General features: G+C 48.2%; 1 protein-coding gene across 1 annotated transcript; it reads right to left on the bottom strand.

The window, feature by feature from the left end:
* Positions 1 to 810: 810 nt before the first annotated feature.
* LOC103281520 (speriolin) lies at positions 811 to 20,567 on the bottom strand. The gene is made up of 4 exons (XM_062979820.1): positions 20,219 to 20,567; positions 15,301 to 16,920; positions 5,918 to 6,051; positions 811 to 1,231 (listed from the first exon to the last, which is right to left on the bottom strand). Exons 1-4 carry the CDS (start codon positions 20,385 to 20,387, stop codon positions 902 to 904), a joined length of 2,253 nt encoding a protein of 750 aa, XP_062835890.1. The 5' UTR covers positions 20,388 to 20,567; the 3' UTR covers positions 811 to 901.
* Between the last annotated feature and the right edge of the window lie 111 nt (positions 20,568 to 20,678).

The raw sequence follows: 20,678 nt of genomic DNA, 5'->3' as shown, positions 1-20,678 counted from the left end.
ACATTTCCAGCATCAGAGCCTTCACGATTTCTCTCTTCAGCATTGCTTTGGTCAGCGTGCATAAACCCAAATCCCCTTCATCATCAGTCTGAACCACAACACAGAGCATCTAATTAGTCTATTTTTTACTCCTTCCGTTCTCAAGCTTTCTCGTGAAAACTCCCCATCAGCCAAAGGCCATTTCCCAAGGGACCTGGAACTTCTACTTTCCCCAGTGGAATCCAAAACATCGACCTCATCTGCCTGCAATTCTGTCCTAACACTGACAGACTCTTCACTTTGAAACCCATCAAATCTCTTATCAGAGAAATCAGAAAAATCCTCAGCCACTTCCTGAGCTACCTGAGCCGGGCTGTGGCGCAGGCTGGTGAGGAACCAGCTGCCAGCTGCAACAAATCACTCTGACCAAGAGGTCATGAGTTCGAGGCCAGCTCGGAGCCTGCATTTGTCTCTGTCTCTGTTCTATGTTAAGGCATTGAATGTTTGCCTTATATGTGTAATGTGATCCGCCTTGAGTCCCCTTCCGAGTGAGAAAGGCGGAATATAAATACCGTAAATAAATAAATACCAGGACAGGGTTAATGTTAGGCTCTCTTCCAATTCCATGCTTCTGTGAATCCTTGCTGCTCCCCCAACAACCTCACAACTGCTTGCCCTTCATGGCCATATCCTGGAACTCAGAACAGGCGCATGGCAAGCTTTCTGGGGCCGTGGGCAACTGTGTGGGAAGCAGGCCAGGCGGGGGCAGTGGGCAGGGATCTCTCCCACCTGATGCTGATCGTGGGACCACAGAAAGAGACAGAAACTGGGTGCTTTAGCCAGCCATTTCCAGGTGTTTTATTGCTTTGGCAGTGAGACACTCCTGGAGGGAGGGAGGGGTGAGGGGAGGGAGTGGGGGGGTTCACCAGAGGAACAGGGGTTTCCCGTCTTCCTGCGAGAGCTGGTAGAGGCAGTCAAGCAGCAGCATGCAGGTGTTGCGCAGTTCCGGGGTTGCCGACTCTTTGATCACGTTCCTCAGGTACCCGACATTGTTGTAAGCGGCGGCGTCTTGGTCGTTGCTATCTGGCCGATCTCGGAGAATGCCGAAGGTGTTGATGATGTGCTCCATCTGCTTGGGGTGGACCTCCGCCTCAAAGCCAAGGGGCTTCAGGCGCTCCATGATGTTGCTGTAGCGCTCCAAGGCAGCGGCGGACTCTTCTGGGGTCATTCTCTGCATAGTGTTAGCTTGGTCCTGGTGGAAGAAGGGTAAGAGGTATCAGTGAGGCCAGGCTGGGACTTGGACCCCGGTTTGGGGAGAGAGATGGTAAGACGGAGAGACAGAGAGCGCCTTCCCAGTGGAGCCTGTTAGCAGGGCCGTCCTTCCCATTGCCTCCTGACACCTGGGATTTCTTGAGGCAGCCAAAAGCCCACCAAAATGCCCAGATCCTCAAACCTTTTTGTGTACCACATACTAAGCACCTGGTCCGGCGGCCAATTATAATTTCGATTTTGGGAGATGTATCCAGAGTTGCCGTGATCCCTACCGACAATGGACCAGGACCAAACCTGGCACAGAGAAGCCCCATGACCAACTGAACATACTGCAGGGGTTTGTGGGAATGGACCTTGATTTTGGGAGATGTAGTTCACCTGTATCCAGAGATGCCGTGACCCCATCGACAATGGACCAGGACAAAACCTGGCACAGAGAAGCCCCATGACCAACTGAACATACTTCAGGGGTTTGTGGGAATGGACCTTGATTTTGGGAGTTGTAGTTCACCTGCATCCAGAGAGCACTGAACCCAGCGAATGTCTGATCTGGACCAAACTTGGCACACAGACCCAACAAGCTAACTGTTAATACTACCTAGTGTTTTGGGTGATTGCCCCAGGAATTTGGAAGTTGTAGTTCACTTTTATCTGAACCACAACACAGAGAACACTAAACCTGGACGACGACGTATCTGGACCAAACTTGGCACACAGACACAACTTTGAATACTGGCAGGATTTGGGGAGGATTGATCCACGATTCTGGAAATTGTAGTTCACCCACATCCTTATGCGTTTTCTAATGGAGGCATTTATAAAATACAAAAGCAAAGACAGTTTTTTCTAAGAAATAGCACAACATTTCTTTATACGCTGGCCTTCCGAAGACAAAAACCCAGAAGATCCGAATGGTCCAAAATGTGGCGGCCAGGCTGCTAGCGGGATCATCCCATATTACACCAATTCTGAAACAACTGCATTGGCTACCAATAGAACATTGGATCTCTTACAAGATACTGATCCTGACATTTAGAGCTCGAAATGGCCAAGGACCATTATATCTTCGGGACCGCCTCATTCCTTTCTTCCGTCCGTGGTCACCTCGATCCTCCCAGGAAAATCTCCTATATGTACTGGGCCCTAGGGAGTATTTTGGTATGTTTACACATGTTTGTAGGGTCAAGACTGATCCTTTTTCAAAACCAAAAAGGGGGAGGATGCCATAGGACAGGCATGTAGTTGGGGGGGGGGGCTTGAGGGGCTTCAGCCCCCCTGAAATTCTCAGGGTGGTCTGCGAAAAGGCGTTACATTTATTATTTAAACCAGGGGTCCTCAAACTTTTTAAGTGGAGGGCCGATTCACACTCCCTCAGACTGTTGGGGGGCTGGACTATGATGAAATAGTCCAAAATTAAGATTGTTGTTGTTGTGTGCCTTCAAGTCATTTCAGATTTAGGTCAACCCTAAGTTTAGGACAGAGGCCAAGTCAATGACCTTGAAGGGCCTTAGTTTGGGGACCCCTGATCTAGACTATCTCATAAGACCATAGGTAAGCAAAGAGACCTCCAAAGACCATCTAGAAGATCTCATAAGACCATAGGTAAGGAAAGGGACCCTCAAAGACCATCTAGATGGTTTCATAAGACCATAGGTAAGGAAAGGGGCCCCCAAAGGCCATCTAGACAATCTCATAAAACCATAGGTAAGGAAAGGGACCCTCAAAGGCCATCTAGACGGTCTCGTAGGACCATAGGTAAGAAAAGTGACCTCCCAAAGCCATCTAGATGGTCTCATAAGGCTGTAGCTAAGCAAAGAGACCTTCAAAGAACATCTAGATGATCTCCTAAGACCATAGGTAAGCAAAAAGACCTCCAAAGACCAGGTAGACTTAGGTCAACCCTAAGTCTAAAGTTTAGGACAGGGGCCAGGTCAATGACCTTGGAGGGCCTCATCCGGCCCCCGGGCCTTAGTTTGGGGACCCCTGATTTAAATTAATATGTTTATTCCTATCATGATCTGATCACCATGCTCAATATATCCCATATGCATGGGGGTACTGGGATAACGATACAAAAGGTTTGCTAGGGTAGACGTGCTCTCGTCCAGACCCAGCCCCCCCCGAACCAAAATCCCAGGCCCTCCCGAATCAAAATCCTGGCTACGGGCCTGCCGTAGAAGGTTGGTTGACCACTTCAGGAGCCACAAAAGTGTTCCCCAGGGCTTCGTTATGCCCACGCCAGTCCTGGCGCAGTACAGTTTCCTCTCACTGGCCACTGTGGCCCCTTCATGGCTCCTACTCGTGCAGCTGGAAGAGACCACAAGGGCCACCCAGTCCAACCCCGGCCATCTTTGCAAGTGGCCTTACCCCTCACCCTCCCCAGAGGTGCAGCCAGGGAGTGAAATGAAAATGCAGGATCTGCCCTCTTTCTTGGAAAAAAGTAGAGAAAGCAGCAGCAGTGTATAGCAGATTTTTCCAAACTGTATTGCAACATATTAGTTGGTGTGTCGCCTGCAGTACATAAGTATGCCACACAAATATAACGAGAAGCCTCTAAGTCTATGTGAAATAAGCAATAAATTGTATTTTTTGCAAAAGTATAAATGAAACATTTTCATAAACTATTGTTAAGGAAATCTGCCTGTCCAGTTCGTTTGGACGCAGCTGAGAGAATGTTGGATTTTGGTTGTGTGTATATGAAATGTAAATCAAGTGTTTCTGCTGTTTTGCAAGTGTGTGTTTCAGCAATGAAACAGTTAACAGCAGGCCAGTTTGACTGACAGCCTGCTGTGACCTATGAGACATGATTTCCAGCCTTGGAGGTCAGAACTTCCTTCGGACTAAGGAATGTGCCTTCTTATCTCTCTGTTGAGCTGTGTGTGCCGAGCTGAGAGGCAAAGGGAAGAATGCCAGCTTCTAGTGATGGCTTTTGCTGTTATGTAAATATATCTTTGTAAATATTAAATAGATGTTTGAACTTCAAACTGCAGATGTCTTTGAGTCTGACTTTGGAGGAATTGGTGAGGGCAGAAATTCACCAATTCATCAGGATGCTGGTCCAGAGCATGATTGCTCGATGGTGTTTGAAGAAACCCATCCATCACGCACCCTGACCCCTGGCTCTGATTTATGACAGAGAAGAGATGAACATCAGATTTTGATTTCAGAACTATTTGCAAATTAGTGGTGACAGTATCAGCTCACGGTGAAAAAAGGAACCGCCACACCCCCCGTCGGGGTGAACTTCCAGTTATAGCATTTTACAAGCATGCGCAGAAGGCTAACTAACAATGGAATTTTACTGACTATGCAATCCTTAGGCATTAATAATTAAATCAGGTGAAACATCCATAGTCCAGATCATGTAAATACAATCTAGTATGGCAAATGTCATAACCGTTTGCATAAGCTGTCTCAACGGGTTCACAGTTATTTGTATAACCTAGCCTTGTAGTTTTGTTCTAGTCAGCTATGTTGAGCGAATATCAAACAGAGATCTTCTATCAACAAATTCAGAGCAAAGATTCTAGGTAAGGGGTCAAAATTGTCCTACAGATCAGCCGTCCTCACATTCCCCCCGTTTTGCAAGCAATGGTTACAGAAGCGCAGCAAATTCAATTATAAAGTAGTATATTCCTATATCATTATCTTTTTAGTCTTCAGTAAGATTTAGACCATTTTTAATTGGTAAGGCAGACCCAACAGAAACCAAACACCTATGTGTCGGCCCTGTATCACCACCATTTTGCGAATAGTAAAGTGCTGAAGTCTAAATCTGCTGCCCACCTCTTCTCTCGGCTGTGCCCAAACGAACTTGACAGGCAGATTTCTCCAACAATATGCTGTATCTTCATACATATAATTATTGCAATTTATGCATGTGTGTATATCTCTTATACGAAGTTGGTTTAACCTCCGGTTTCATAATAAAACTGAATAGCTGTGTCACGAAATGACGCATGTCTAAAAATGAAATGTTTGTAATGCTCTGGTCTATAGGCAGACGTGTTTTGCAGACTCTCAGACGTTCCACCCGCCCTTTCTCGCATTGAAGGGTCAAAAGCCATGTTGCAGTTTTAAAGAAGTCTGCTTTGATAAGCCAACCTAATTTTGAAGTGGGGAGGAGGAGGAATCTTCTGTCTCATACATTTGCACACCAGGAGCGGCCCTAGGTTTTTCCAGGTGGTAAGCCAAACTAGGGCCGCGCGCCCCCGCCCGAAATTACGCCCCCCATCCCAAATTTATCGGCGGCGGCGGCAGGCAGCAGCGACGGCGGCAGTGACCTCGCCGCAGAACCAGGAAGTAGCTTGTATTCTCACGAGATCTCGTGAGATTTCTGTGAGATCTTGTGAGATTTCCGTGAGATCTTGTGAGATTTCCGTGAGATCTTGTGAGATTTCCGTGAGATCTTGAAGAAATCTTGCAAAATCTCCCAGAAATCTCACGACATTTCGCGAGATCTCACAAAATATCACGAGATTACAAAATACATCCTGGTTCCGCGGCGAGCAACCCAGTGGTCGCTGCCGCCACTGCTACCCGCCCCTGCCGCCGCCTGCCCTCGCCACCGCCACTGCTTCGGGTGCGCCCAGGAATGCGCTACCCCCAAGGCGAGGGCTTCAGCGGCGTCCATGAAGAACCGGGCCTGTTGCACACGCACGCTCACCTGGGCGACTTTATCGGGTACGTTGCTGACAGTGAAACCATAGAGTCGGGTCCGGTTGGGGAAGATATTGGCAAGGATCCGGCGGTCCAGTTGGAAGGCAATCTCACCGATGATCCGCTCCTGCGTGGTCTTTTCTGCAAGGAGATCCCCAGTCAGGCTCAACGGAGGGGATCCCTTCGCACCCTGCCTCACACTCGGGACTGGCGCATTGCACCTGGACTGTATCCCTCCCAGTGGGGAGCACGGCGTTTCAACCTGGTCAGGGACCACTACCTTTGGCGGCAAGACGGGGCCCCGGACAGGCTCCCCCCACCCCCAGACCTCTTGTTGGCTCTCCTCTCTGCTCTTTCCGGGATGCAACCAGTGTAGTCTGATTTTGGAAATTTAAGGCGGGTCCAGAATGAAACAGATTTTGAGAGCTGGTATTGCTGCTGTCAGTCAAAATGGTTGATGTTGGATTGAATGCGCAATCCCGGTATTTGACCACTCTTAAGACCGCCTCACTGCCTACACTAAACTCTCCCTGCATTCTCTTTCTACGTGTACCAGCAAGCATGCAGCTGGCAAGGGAAAGGCCCTGTGCTAATGCATCCCACATATTGTGCTTACTTACAACACAACCCCCTAAAATATGGACTCCCACATTCGTGAGACTCGGAGGGATATTGCAGGTTTTGGAGGGATGGGAGAGAGATCAGTCGTATGTTTCCCGCACTCTAAATACGTATTTCTGGAAGCCAAATGCTTGCAAAAGCGAGTTCATGCTACAGAACGGCACGTTCAAACAGATTAACTTTTTTAAAACCCTTTGCTCTGCTGTGGTTCTATATATTACGAGGGTTGAATGAAAAGTAATGCCTCCACCTTCGTTACTTGGATTTGGATGGGAATATTTTAATAAACCAAACACAGAAATTATCCTTAGAATGTGCTCTTTAACTACCACTGTTCACCTTTCCACATAATCACTAGACAATTGGATGCATTTCTGCCAACGACGAACGGGTTTTCTGAAGCCGTCACAGAAGAAGTCGACACTCTGTTTCTGCGACCGGTGTCTCACAGGACCCATCATACACAGATCTTCCAACAGCCAAGCAAAGCACTAATGTGACCCACACTTTCTTGTGAAATGCCGATTCTGCTTGAAATTTCTCTCTGAGCAATACAATGATCGCCCTGAATCAATCTGTCCACCTTTTGATTGTGAAACTTGGTGGTTGCTGTCACAGGATGTCCAATTCTTTGTTTGTCACGCAAGTCATATGTTCCCACCTCAACATCTTTAAACTTACTCGCCCAACGATGCACAGGACTCACATCAACACAATCACCATAAACAGCTTGCGTTCTCTGATGAATCTCCTTTGGGGTGACACCTTCTGCGGTCAAGAATTCAGTGACTGCACATTAAGTTGCATTGACCGACGGTCTGTGCAGGGTTCTATACTTCGCATTTTAACAACACAACCGTTCAATGCTAAGGCTTCCCCCCAATGGACCTAACTGTAGAGGAGAGTCTACTGAACAAGCCAGGACCTGCCACAGACCAGGACTAACATTTCTTGAGGTGTTACCAAGGTGGATGGCATCAGTTTTAATTCAACCCTTGTAGAGCTTTGTTTTGGACAACCACCTTCTTGTAAAGCTTCTGTTCAGCTAACACAAACGTAAAACCCGGAAAGACATGAGACTTTCAGTCTTGTGCAGCTCTCTACAGGAGTAACAGAGGGGTCCGACAAAGGCCAGTTCTACAAATAGTGGAGGACTTACCTCCTTTTGTGCCTGGTGTGCTTATGCATTCCCTCAGGTGTTGGATTTGAAAGGCCAGGGAAAGCCTGGCTAAGTGGAGTTAAGCTGGAAGCAAGCACAAAGTGTGAGATGGCAGAAAGTTTGGCTTGGTCAAGTGACATGAAACTTCTGAATTTGGGGATGCCTGAAAGCTTCAAGCTGGGGTGCCTGGCAGGGCCGTAGCCAGAAAAAAATTTCGGGAGGTGTTTTGAAAATTTGGGGGGGGGGGGGGTTGAACCCCTAGCACACACCTCTCCCCGCTACAAATCTGTCAATATCTGCTTGAAATAGTGCCTGGAGGGACTCTTAATGTTTTGCGTCTCATAGACTTAGCATGGGGATTTGGTTAACCAGTTAAAATTCATGAGTAAACGAGGTTTTTTTTATAACCTGAAAAATTTTGGGGTGGGGTTTGAACCCCTAAATCCGCCCCCTCGCTACAGGCCTGGTGCCTGGGATCCTTAGCTTCAATCTGTGGGCATCTGAAGCCGTTTGGGGGCTAGGTCAACGTAAAGATAAAGCACATAATTCCCAAAGTGTGCCGCCCCATCTTTCCTAGCGCATCGTACCAGTTCTTAATGGGAGGCCACACTTTTGTCAGGCATGATGGGATGCCAACCATGCAAATGGGAACCTGGAATATTGAGGGTGGGCGTTGCAAACCTTCCACCCTATCTTACATTCAATGTTTGTTTGAAAGATCAATTCGATTTGCATGTCGGGTTAAAAGTCTTATTGGGGTTGAAGGGAGACCTGTAAACTAGGAACCAAAAGGGAGAAGGATCCACTTTGTCCAGGCTGATAGGACCGTTTTTACTGGAGATGGTATCCCTAGAGCAGGCATGGGCAAACTTGGGCCCTCCGGGTGTTTTGGACTTCAACTCCCACCATTCCTAACAGCCGGTAGGCTGTTAGGAATGGTGGGAGTTGAAGTCCAAAACACCCGGAGGGCCCAAGTTTGCCCATGTCTTCCCTAGAGGAAAAGGCAGCAACTCAGGTACATAAATATTCTTATTTGTGCATACCATTTGGCTTCCAATTCCTGAAAAAATTGGGGCATAGACATTAATTATTATTTTTTTCCTACTACTTGTATTAACGCCATTTGATATCTCCCTTCTTGATCTTCTTTAATTTTCGAGGTCTCCTGGTTTCTTTGATGTATAATACTAATCAATTTTTCTTCTTCCTATTGGATGTTATAAATTCTTTTCCCAGTTTTTTTTATATCAGAGATTTTCTTTGTATTTTTAATGTGTGATTCTTGGACTGCAATCACATCAGCTTGAACATTTTTCAGGTAGTGTAAGTTTTACGTCATCTGTTTGCAGAATTCAGACCATTTATGTTGATTGAGATTATTGTTAGTTTCTTCATAATGGTGTTAAAAGCATTAAACCGCTAGCTGCAGGAGATCTGCTGACCAGAGGGTTGGCAGTTCGAAGGCACAAGTCAAGGTGAACTCCCACTGTCAGCCCTAGCTCCGGCCAACCCAGCAGTTGGGAAGCATGAAATGTGAGTAGATCAATAGGTACCGCCTTGCTAGAAAGGTAAAAAGTGTTGTAGCTCATCCTGAGCTGGAGCCAGACTTTGGCCCCATTCAAGACTTGGATTTTAGGCCTGAAATTCAGCTACTTTTGCCTGAATTGATTCCAGCAGAGGATTCTGGAACCAGAGATGAGGTTGCAAGCAGGCACTCTGAGCTACATTCCTGTTCCCAGTCAAGGCCAGTTCAGCAAAGGCCAGATGGGCATGTTAGCCGGGAGGAGGAGGATGGATTTGACAGAAGGGAGATGTTTACCCAGGGACGGAGCCAGAGGGAATGTTTACGAAGGAGTCAACGTCTGGTTCAAAGGAGCGCTAATGAGCAGCTTTCCCATGAGAAGGAGCTCTCCCTTGGAACAATAGCCTTGAAATCTCCTTAATTATTATTATTAATAATAATAATAATAATAATAATAATAATAATAATAAGTTTATTTATATCCCGCCACCTGGAGGGGACTCGGGGCGGCTCACAGAAATAGCAGATACAAAACAAAACAATGTACAGTACATCAATATACAATAACATACACCAATTATAATATTTAAACATTAACCAAAAAAATGAAACACACTTACTAAAAACATAGAATTAAAAACAGTGAGGTTGTCATGGTAGATTAGCAAAGTGCACATTATAAGTAGCGAACTCATAAGCATAGATAAAGTGCCACAGATTCAATTTGGGATGAGAGGAGCCCTGAGCTAATGTCAAGTAACCAGGAGAAGTGCAACCAATACAAAAAGGTTGAGGAATATAATTATAATTATGATGGGATGGGTGATCTTAACCAAAGGCCTGGGTGAAAAGCCAGGTTTTTAGGCTCTTCCGAAATGCCATCAGGATAGGGGCTTGTCTGATCTCCCTAGGGAGCGGGTTCCAGAGCCGGGAGGGCACTACAGAGAAGGTCCTCTCTCTCGTCCCCACCAACCACGCTTGTGACAGCGGCGGAAGCGAGAGGAGGGCCTCCCCCGACAACTGAAAAGATCATGCAGGTTTGTAGGGGGAGAGACAATCACAAAGGTAGGAGGGTCCCAAACCGTTCAGGGCTTTGTAGGTAATCACTTGCACTTTGAATTGGGTCCAGAAAATGAACGGCAGCCAGTGGAGCTCCTTAAACAGAAGAGTAGACTGCTCCCTATATCGGGCTCCAGTTAGAAACAAGGCTGCCAAGAATTGGACTAATTGAAGTTTCCAGGCAGTCTTCAAAGGCAGCCCCACGTAAAGCGCATTACAATAGTCCAATCTAGAGGTAACTAAGGCATGGACCACCGTGGCCAAGTCAGACTTCATGAGGTATGGTTGTAGCTGGTGCACAAGTTTTAGTTGTGCAAATGACCTCCCGGCCACCGCCGGCACCTGAGCATCAAGCGTCAGCGTTGAGTCCAGGAGGACCCCCAAGCTGCGGACCTGCGTCCTCAGGAGTGCGACCCCGTCAAGCACAGGTTGCCACCCAATATCCCGATCGGACGTACGACTGACCTGGAGGACCTCTGTCTTGTCAGGATTAAGCCTCAGCTTATTCACCCTCATCCAGCCCATCACAGCTGCCAAGCACTGGTCCAGTATCTGAGGGGCTTCCTAGGATTTTGGTGGAAAAGAGTAGTAGAGATGGGTGTCATCTGCATAGAGATGGCACCACACTCCAAAACTCCGGATGACCTCTCCCAGCGGTTTCATGTAGATGTTAAAAAGCATGGGGGACAAAATAGAACCTTGCGGGACCCCACAGGTCAATGGCCAGGAATCCGAGCAGGTGTCCCCCAGCTTCACCAACTGGGACCGGCCCTCCAGGAAGGACTGGAGCCACTGCAGAGCAGTACCCCCAAGGCCCATCCTGGAGAGCCGTCCCAGAAGGATACCATGGTCGATGGTATCGAAAGCCGCTGAGATGTCCAAGAGAACCAGCAGGGTCACATTCCCCCTGTCCAGCTCTCTGCGGAGGTCATCCACCAAGGCGACCAAAGCCATCTCAGTACTGTGACCAGGTCTAAAGCTGGATTGTGATGGATCCAGAAAATCAGTGTCATCCAAGAACCCCTGGAGCTGAGAGGCAACCACCCGCTCCAGGACCTTGCCCAAAAAAGGAAGATTTGAGATTGGTCAGTAGTTATTTAGGATGGTCGAATCAAGAGAGGCTTTCTTCAAGATTGGCCTCACTCTAGCCTGTTTTAGGGCTGATGGAAATTTGCCTTGAACCAGAGAGGCATTAATTATACTCATAAACCAATCTCCCAATCCTCCTCTGGCCGATTTTATGAGCCAAGAAGGGCAAAGATCCATGGCACAAGTGGTCGCCCTCAAAGCTCCAAGGATCTTGTCCATGTCATCCAGGTGAACAGGCTGAAACGAATTCCACAAATATGGACAGACAGGTGCCCCGGTCAACTCGTTTGGCATTGCATTTAAGCTGGCGTCCAACTCAAGGCGAATCTGAGCGACTTTATCTGCAAAATGGTGCGTGAATTCGTTGCACCGAGTTGCCGGGTCTTCGGGTACCCCTCCCCCCTCAGGAGGGTGGAGGAGCTCCCCGACAACCCGGAACAAGTCTAATGGTCTATTTGTTGCAGATGCCATGTGGGCAGTCAAGAAAGCCTTCCTGGCTGCCCGCGAAGCCGCGGAGTAGGGCCTAATAGCGGCTCTAGCCCGTGCTTGGTCAGATACATCACAAGTAATCCGCCAGATGCATTCTAGTCTCCTTCTCGAGCATTTCATCACCGCCAACTCCTCCAAGAACCAGGCAGCCGAAGTGACTCTGCGCAACGAGAGAGGACTTTCAGGAGCGATCGTGTCAATTGCCCTAGACATCTCGCTATTATAGCGGTCTACTAGGGCATCAACAGGATCGTCAGCACCCAAGACAGGAGAATCCCCAAGAGATCTCAGGAATCCATCAGGCTCCATAAGTCTCCTGGGGCGGACCATCTTAATGGGTCCCGCAACCCTGCGGAAGTTCGAGGAGACGGTCTTAAACTGATCAGGTGGTGGTCAGACCATGACAACGGAATAATATTTTGCTCTTCCACTCTGACCCCACTGTCCATCGCAACAAATACCAGGTCAAAAGTGTGTCCAGCTTGATGGGTGGGACCAGATATCACTTGGGACAGCCCCATGGTCGACATGGCAACCATTAAGTCTTCAGCTGCACCTGTTAAGGTGACCTCATCATGGATGTTAAGGTCCCCAACACTATCAGGTGCTGGGAAACCACCGTCACACCCGAGATCACCTCTGCAAGCTTGGGCAGGGAGACTGCTTAAATACTTCTTGCTTTCTCTGCACCGCAGAGGTGTCAACATTGCAATTCAAGTGAGAAAGATCTTTGCCTCCGTGTTCTTGCATCTGTGACTTTCAAGTCGAGATTCTTCCTTGCTGAACCTTGATTCCAGTTAAGCCTTCCTGTTTCCTTGCTGTGTGGATTACAGTTCTCTTGGATTACTTTGAGTCTGGTTCTTGCTTCTGTTAGCAGGTGAGTGTATAGCGGAACCAGCAGCGTCCAGTTAACACCATGTGCAAAAGACTCAGACCAGGCAGAGGAATTGAAAGAACAAAGGAAACTTTACTTGTTGAGTTGAAGTCAAATAAACAGTTCAGCAATCGTACAATGTCCTTGTAGTTGCGTAGGATCAATAACTAATCAATCAGCATTCAATATATACAGCATAGCATATTTAAAACTGCTACTTGACCGTAGCTAGAAGCCTGTCTTTTCTGTGCTCTCCCTACAAGCTCAGATTTCCAACTGACAAACGAGCCATCTGCCAGCAAACCGATACATTGTTTGAGGCGTGGCTTGCCTCTGCAAAAAGCTCAACTCCCTTTTTGCCGAGATCTCATGCAAGAACTTTGCAAGGATTTCCTCACACACACACACATAGCAATTTGGCGCAATAACTTCTTGTGGCTTCCTGTTGTTTCCTGATTGGGAAGTGAACTCTGTGTGGACTACTTCTGATACTTCTTGTGAGACTGAGCCCAGTTCCAGTTTGGACCATAACCTTGAGTAACTTTCTTGCACGGATAAATGTTTTACTTTGTGGTTTATCCACTCTATTGACTTTGAACTTTATTTGCTTGTGCTTACTTTTATTCCCCAATAAACAGCTTGATTGCTTATATTCTGGGCTCCAGAGTGGTTTTCAAGGTGTCTATGCAGCCTAGGGGTGCGACAAAAAAGATGCCATGCAGACAAGCCGGCAACACAATTGAAGAAGTCTACAGGCAACAGGCTCCCCGGCATGGAAAAACGAAACAAGAGCACCTCCCCATGACCGGAATTAAGCATCGCCTCCAGACGCCGGAGTTGAAAAGGGAAAAATCTTTATCTTTGTCTGTGTATTGTACTGTATGTTGTTCACTATATAAAAAGGCATCTAATGTTTGCTTTATATGTGTACTGTAGTCCGCTCTGAATCCCTCCAGCTGAAAATAAATAAAGTGTATTATTATTATTATTTCTTCCAGTTGATTATTTCTGGTGCTCCGATCAGGATCTTTGTCAGATGGGCTTCTCTTTCTTGTCGCTTCATCTAGTTCTCCTTCTTTTTCTGCTTCTTTTTCTTTTAATAATCGTCCCAGTTGTTGAGAAAGTCTTAGTGTAATATCTCTTGTTGTCCCTTTGGTTGTTCTTTATGCTTTGATAGGGACATTTCATCTGTCATTTCTTGTGATTCTAAATCATCTTTGTTGCTTTCCTAAAATTCTTGGGCCTTTACCACCGAATTTAATAAGTATCCTTGTCCTTTGTAGGTCACCAGAAGTCCTTCGGGTAGTCTCCACTGAAATCTGTAATCTTTCTTCTTTTATTTAGTCAAAAAGTCATATTTCTTTCTATTCTGAATACTTTACAGAGGTAAGTCTCTCATTAGAATTATTCTTTTGTCCTTTATTTTAATGGGATCTTTTTGCTGCCATTTGTAGATCGAATCTCCCAGGCTTCTTTTAACATAGGTTACGACCACATCTCCTGGGACTTTGTTCCTTCTAGTGTAATTAGATTTAATTCTGTGAACATAATCAAGCTGTTTCTCTGTTTCATGGGGCTGTGTGGTAAGCAGTTCTGCAAATGGGGTGCCCCCAGGCAGGAATAAACCAGGAGATGAAGTTATTCAATGCTTTTTTTTCCATGTCAGGAGCAACCTGAGTTGCTTCTGGAGTGAGAGAATTGGCCGTCTGCAAGGACGTTGCCTGGGGGACGTTGCCCGGATGTTTTGATGTTTTACCATCCTTGTGGGAGGCTTCTCTCATGTCCCCGCATGGAGTTGGAGCTGACAAAGGGAGCTCATCCGCGCTCTCCCCAGGTGGGATTCGAACCTGGCAGTCTTCAGGTCAGCAACCCAACCTTCAAGTCACAAGGCTTTTATCCCCTAGGCCACCGGAGGCTCCTATTCAATGCTAATCAAGGTGATTAACCACAACATTCACACTGGCCTCCAACTGACAAAGAGTTCTTCTCTCACCCTGGACTCTACACAGATATATATCAACCTTCCTTGCTTAGCTTCTCCATACCTCACAACCTCTGAGGATGCCTGCCATAGATGTGGGCGAAACGTCAGGAGAGAATGCTTCTAGAACATGGCCATACAGCCCAGAAAACATACAACAACACAGTTCTACAAATGCTTCTACCACTGCTGTTTGAGTGGCATGCACCAATAAGCACGCTTATGTACCTGAGTTATGTACCTTGGCCCCTGCTTCAACTCTCCTAGGCACAGCTGCTGGCCTCCTCACCTGCCCCTTTCTCCAGCTCCACGATGTCTTGGGGGGGGGGGGTTCTTGGCCTGGCTCCTCTCCCAAGGACTGCCCACTCTCTCACCCTGGGCTCAGCCATTGATCCTCCGCCCTTGACTTCCTCACTCACTACTGCTTGGGGTCTCAAGGGCAGTGGCTGCTTCCTTGGCTCTAGTCATGCGGCTGGGAAAACATACAAGGCTTTGTCGTGCTATTAGGATCGGCCCATAATGATTCGGGAAATTACGAATACCCATTTCCCACAGGATGTGTGTTGGAGTGCGTGGGCGTTTCTGGCCTCGCTTACCTCTTGGCTTGCCGTCACCCGGCTTCGCTGCGGTGGGAGCGTAGATGCGGTCCCTCGGCCTCACGCTCACGCCCGCTGGAGGAGGACAGACTGGCACTGTTGCAACTGGCTGGGGCACTGCGGGAGCCCTGGCCCTCCTTCCTGGAGGTGGGGGTTGCAGGACGAAAGCACGTGGGTTTTGCATGTTGTTTGGGACGAAGTAGGGCATGCCCCTTGGAAACACGGTCCTGGTCCCTATGGGTGGTGTTGCCGTGGAGGGCACGGCGTCCCATGAACCTGGCACCGCTGCCTGGCTGGGGGCTACAGCGGGAAGGGCCGTGAGTTGAAGGGGTACCGCGGGTGGTGCGGGTGGTGCGGCAGGAGCAACGGGAACCCCACGCCTGCCCCTCATGGTTATGGTCGGTGGGAGTATGCCAGCAGCAAGGACGTTGATACAACCCCTTTGTGGTGGGCTCTGTAGGGCTAGTGGGCTGCTATCAAAAACAGCAGCTGCTGGACCAAAAGTTTCAACCGGACTCAGTGTGCATTTGAAAGCTTGACCGAATGGTGGTCTGCAAAGGTTAAAAACTCTTTGTGGTGTGCTCTGTGCGAGTGGGAAACCGTCAAGGCCATAGTAAACATAGCCACCAGCGACTGGGGTGCTCTGTGCAGTCGGGACAGCCTCAAGAGCTTCAGCAATCACATCTGTGCCAAAGCTAGGAGACATAGCCGCTAGTTGTGTGGCTGTCGGCAAGTACCCCGTGCTGCTACCCGTGGTGTCGAATGACTGCAGGAGCGGCTGCGCACACATCGAGCCCAGCGTCCCATCCCATTGTGACTGGAGGGTCTGATATGGGAAAGCGCTGGTTGAGCTGATCTCATAGGATGAGAGTGGCTGAAATGACCCAAAGCTACCCGTGACATCGTATTGTCCCAGGGACGACGGAAATGACCCGGTACTAAAGGTTGATGGAAAACTTCCCGAAGATATCGGAGAGGCCCCCGCCACGGGCAGTTGTGCATAATTTGGCGGAGCGGCAAAAACCGAAGGCAGGGGTACCCATTGTGTCGGGATGGGTTGTTGCACGAGCGGGCTAAACGAGTCACTGCTGAGCAGTGATGACGGCTGAAATGACCCAGAGCTAGCCGTGGTATAGGTTGACCAGGTTGGCTGAAATGACCCAGAGCTAGCCGTGGCATCGGTTGACCAGGTTGGCTGAAATGACCCAGAGCTAGCCGTGGTATCGGTTGACCAGGTTGGCTGAAATGAGCCGGAGTCAAATGTGGAAGTGGTTTGTGGAAAAAATGGCCCGGAGGTAGCTGTGGAATCCCATTGACTTGAGCCTGAAGGCCACCAGGAGGAATAGGTCATATCTGACGTAAGTGGCAGAGAGGAATCAAATGAGCCAGTGCTAACGGTGCTGTCCCCTTGCAGGCCACTACCGTCGGGCCAGGGCAGGGCGAGGAGTTCCGGGACATGGGGAGGGCGATAGGGGTACCTCATGGGCACGAGGGAGCTACTTGGCGTGTGGACTATGGAATGGGGGTGCCAAGGGATGGGGCACTCAAAGCAGTAGCCCCGGGGTCTGCCTCTCATGGGTATTCTGGCGACGGCATAGTTGGCGTTGGAAGGCATGATGGCTGCAAAGAACACAGAAAGGGAAAAAGAGAGAGAGGGAGGTCCCGTTAAGCTCATGGGCTGCGCCGACCACCTCTACCCACATTCCCAAGAACACGCGGGAGGGGAGGAACAGTGGTGTGCACCCTGGGCCACCACACCAGAACAGTGTTTAGCTATTTGGGGGAAATAATAATAATATAATAATTACAACTTTGTTTTTATACCCCGCCCCATCTCCCCGAAGGGACTCGGGGCGGCTCACATGGGGCCTAGCCCGATAAGACAATCAATATCAATAGCACGACTATAAAACAATTATACCAGTAAAACATCAATAGCAATAAAACAATCGTTAAAATCAGCAAAAAGTATACAAAAAACATACAATATTAAAACAGGAGACTAATTCATAAAATCCAGAACAGAATGCATGGTCCGTAGGTTGTAGGGAGCCCCCTAAGCCCACTCTATTTATTTTATTATTTTATTTACAGCATTGATATTCCGCCCTTCTTTCTCACCCCGAAGGGGACTCAGGGCGGATCACATTCCACATATAAGGCAAACATTCAATGCCTTTTAACATAGAACAAAGACAAACAAACATAGGCTCCGAGCCGGCCTCGAACTCATGACCTCCTGGTCACAGTGATTCATTGCAGTTAATTGCACTGGCTTGCTCTCCCGTCTGCGCCACAGCCCGGGCCCATATTTGTATTTTTCTCTATCCCCATATTTGTATTTTTCCTTAAAAGGCAGCCATATTTCCCCCAGAGCTGGAGATGAGCACCACTCCCCAGAGCTGGAGGCGAAGGGGGAAGCCTTTACCTTTGTCTGTGTGTCTGTGTGTCATTGTTTCTAGGCATTGAATGTTTGCCTTTGTGTCTGTATACTGAAATCTGCCCCGAGTCTCCTCGGGGAGATAGGGTAGAATACAAATAAGGTGTTGTTGTTGTTATTGTTTTTGTTACCATCACCATCATCATCATCATGTCTCAGAGCCTAAGAACCTGCCGTTTGCCTCCTGGTTAAAAAACAGCCTGAGTGGGAAGTGGCACCCCACTGCAGGGCTAGCAGATTGGAGGCGGGGGCCGTTTGCTGTGCTGACCACTCTTCTGCCACCTCACCGTCCTTCTTCTGGACACCAGTGAGGACCTAAGCCCTTTTGCTGAGCCCTTCAATGGCTGTGAGCCTCACAAGTGGGGGAAGGAAGACCAAGATGGCTCCTGAGTAAGTGGCAGTGTCTCCTATAGTTATAAAAAATGTCAAAGAAACTATTCATGGGAGCATGTTGCAGAAGAGCAGTTTTCAGCCTAGCAAGTGGTCTACGATCCTGCTTTTGATTTTCACAATAACCCACCTGGACTGGATTGGGGCAGGTATCATCTCTCGGCAGTCTTTGTGGTTGCCTACTCTGCACCATATTACTGCTCGGCCATTGTCCTAAGTTGTCCTAAAGTGTCCATTGCCCTTTTGTGGTCCATATAGATGTGGAAAAGGGCCCACCCTTATTATGAGCCAAGGGTTTTTGCCATACTTGCTGCTTGCTAAATATGAAGCTGAGAGCAGGATAGGTATCTCATGGAATGCCTGCCTGCCCACTGGCCTTGACTATTTTCAGATAGAAAAAGAACACACCTTTTTGGTGTCATTGGTACATTTCTTTCAGGTACAGTCAGAGGCTCCATTATTTGACTGTTGCATTTGTGCTCCTTTGAGGGAGGCAGAGACTCAAACAACGGAAAGCATTCAGCATAGGTTGTGTCAGGGTATTGTGAATTGTGTGAAATGTTAAAATCAATCTAGGCTGTTAGAAATGCCTTCTGTGTTAGTTTCGGCAAGGCATTTCAGTAGTTATGGAGTTAATAAGAACCTGCTTTGATTGACGTATCACAAGACCAATGGGGTCAAGTTTGTTTGACCGGGACTTCCTTCTTGGTCTGTGGAATGCAGGGGTGTGTCATTTGTGTGTGTGTGTTCGGCGTGAGCATTCTCTGGAGATGGACTATGAATGCTATGCTCTGAAGCCGAGAAATGAAACTGTAAATAGTTATGTAAATAAAGTTTAACAACAGTTGGATTTTCAACTGACCCCCTTCGCCTGCTGGAGTGTTTGTTTGACCAGTGCTGATTCTCCACATGGGAAGACAGCCTGGAGAAGGAGGTGAGACCGGGATGATGGTTTTTGGAACCCACTCTGCACGGCAACAAGGGTCTCACCCCACCGTCGTCACCCCTGACAGGTTGTCCCTGGGAGACTCTGGTTTTCTGGACCCAATTATTTCTGAATTCTTGACCTGATTGTAGACTGAAATGATGGACGGTGCCAGGAAAATGCTTGATAAGTGTGTCCCTGTGGGTTCTCTTGGACCTCTTAGTATTTAGCTGGGCACTGGGGGAGGGAGGAATTGAAGGCATAGTGGTACTTTGGCTACAGGAGCTTCTCCCAACCTAGTGACCTCCATATTGCATGCTGTCAACACCACTCAAGAAAGGCTATGGTAGAGTATTCAACCAAGTTGAGTATTGGGGTGGAGGGAGGGAGAAAGCACTGAAGAGGTATTTAAATAAATTGCCAGTACTTGGGAAAGACAGAAAAACTAAAACAGAGCTCAGGCTTGCTCGAAAGGTTAAAAATGACAACAAATTGCTATTTTGGGGCTATATTTGGAGCAATGGGAAGAACAATGAAACAGGGCTGCTGCATAAGGAAATTGGTAAAAGGCTATTCATGGGAAGAGACAGGGAGAAATTAAGATGATGACAACAGTGATGATGACGATGACAGTGACTGAACAGTGAAAAGGTAGAACTGCTCAACATCTTCTTTGCCTCAGTCTTCTCTTAAAAGAAAAGCACGGCAAATGTGGTGAGAAGATTTGGCATAAGGAGCCAGCAATTTGAGAGCTGAAATAGCCACAGAGGAAAGCAATGTTGAGCCACCTCTGAAGAAATACGACTTAAGAAGTCTTGCCAAGAGAGCTCTATTTGTCTACGACCAATGTGGCTGAGTGCTCTGAATGCTGGGCAGGGTTCAAATCCCTGCTTTGTCACGGAAACCCACTGGATGACCTTGGGCAAGTCAAGCACTCACAGCCTCAGAAGAAAGCAATGTGGCAGACCTCCTCTAGTTCATGTATTTTGTCAAGAAACCCCAGTCTAGGGTTCACCGTAGTAAGTACCTGTAACCTGAATGCATGTAACACCGACAGCAACAACTACCACAGAAGCAGCAACCTGTGAGAAGCCACATAAGACCACCCTCCCCCTTTCCTGCCCCTAGCCTCTTGGCCACCTCTCTCCTTCTTATGCCATTACCGTTAGCTTCAGCATCCGAGGACGTGCTATCACTGCTGTGGTGCCGGAGGACGTACTTGAGCTCGTAGTTCTCCTTCAGGAGGTAGAACAACTGTTTGAGCTCTTCGTTTTCAGCCACAAGGGCTTCAATCTCGCTCCTGAGGTCATTAAAGCCGCTGGCACCGGCCATCCCCAGAAAGCTGCTACTGTTGGTGCTGGCGGGAGGGGGGACTCTACCGCCAGGTGGGGTTCCCCCAAAGGAGTGTCATGCGGGGGTTCAGGAAGGGGCTCTGGATGCCATGGATGCCCCTTCCTTGCCACTGCCCAGCAGGAGGAGGGCTGGCTGGCTGGCTGGTTGGCAGGCTGGCTGGCTGCAATGAGGCTGGGCTGGGCTGTGACACGCTGGGCCATTGTGATGTCATGGTGGAGGATGGAACTGCACAGAGGGTGTTGCACCCCAAGGCAGCGTGAGCACTGGAAA

Source organism: Anolis carolinensis, chromosome 4 (genome assembly GCF_035594765.1).
Source record: "Anolis carolinensis isolate JA03-04 chromosome 4, rAnoCar3.1.pri, whole genome shotgun sequence".
NCBI classification, from domain to species: Eukaryota; Metazoa; Chordata; class Lepidosauria; order Squamata; family Dactyloidae; genus Anolis; species Anolis carolinensis.
Note: the sequence above shows the minus strand (reverse complement) of the source record. Positions and strands in the feature narration are given on the sequence as shown.

Bases quoted from the DNA above. Each gene is read 5' to 3' on its own strand.
- LOC103281520 (XM_062979820.1), bottom strand. From the start codon at position 20,387: ATGGCCGGTGCCAGCGGCTTTAATGACCTCAGGAGCGAGATTGAAGCC. The intron at 16,921-20,218 runs GTAATGGCATAA...TGTTCTTTGCAG, and splicing joins CTCGGATGCTGAAGCTAACG to CCATCATGCCTTCCAACGCC. The intron at 1,232-5,917 runs GTGAGCGTGCGT...TTCTTCCACCAG, and splicing joins TACCCGATAAAGTCGCCCAG to GACCAAGCTAACACTATGCA.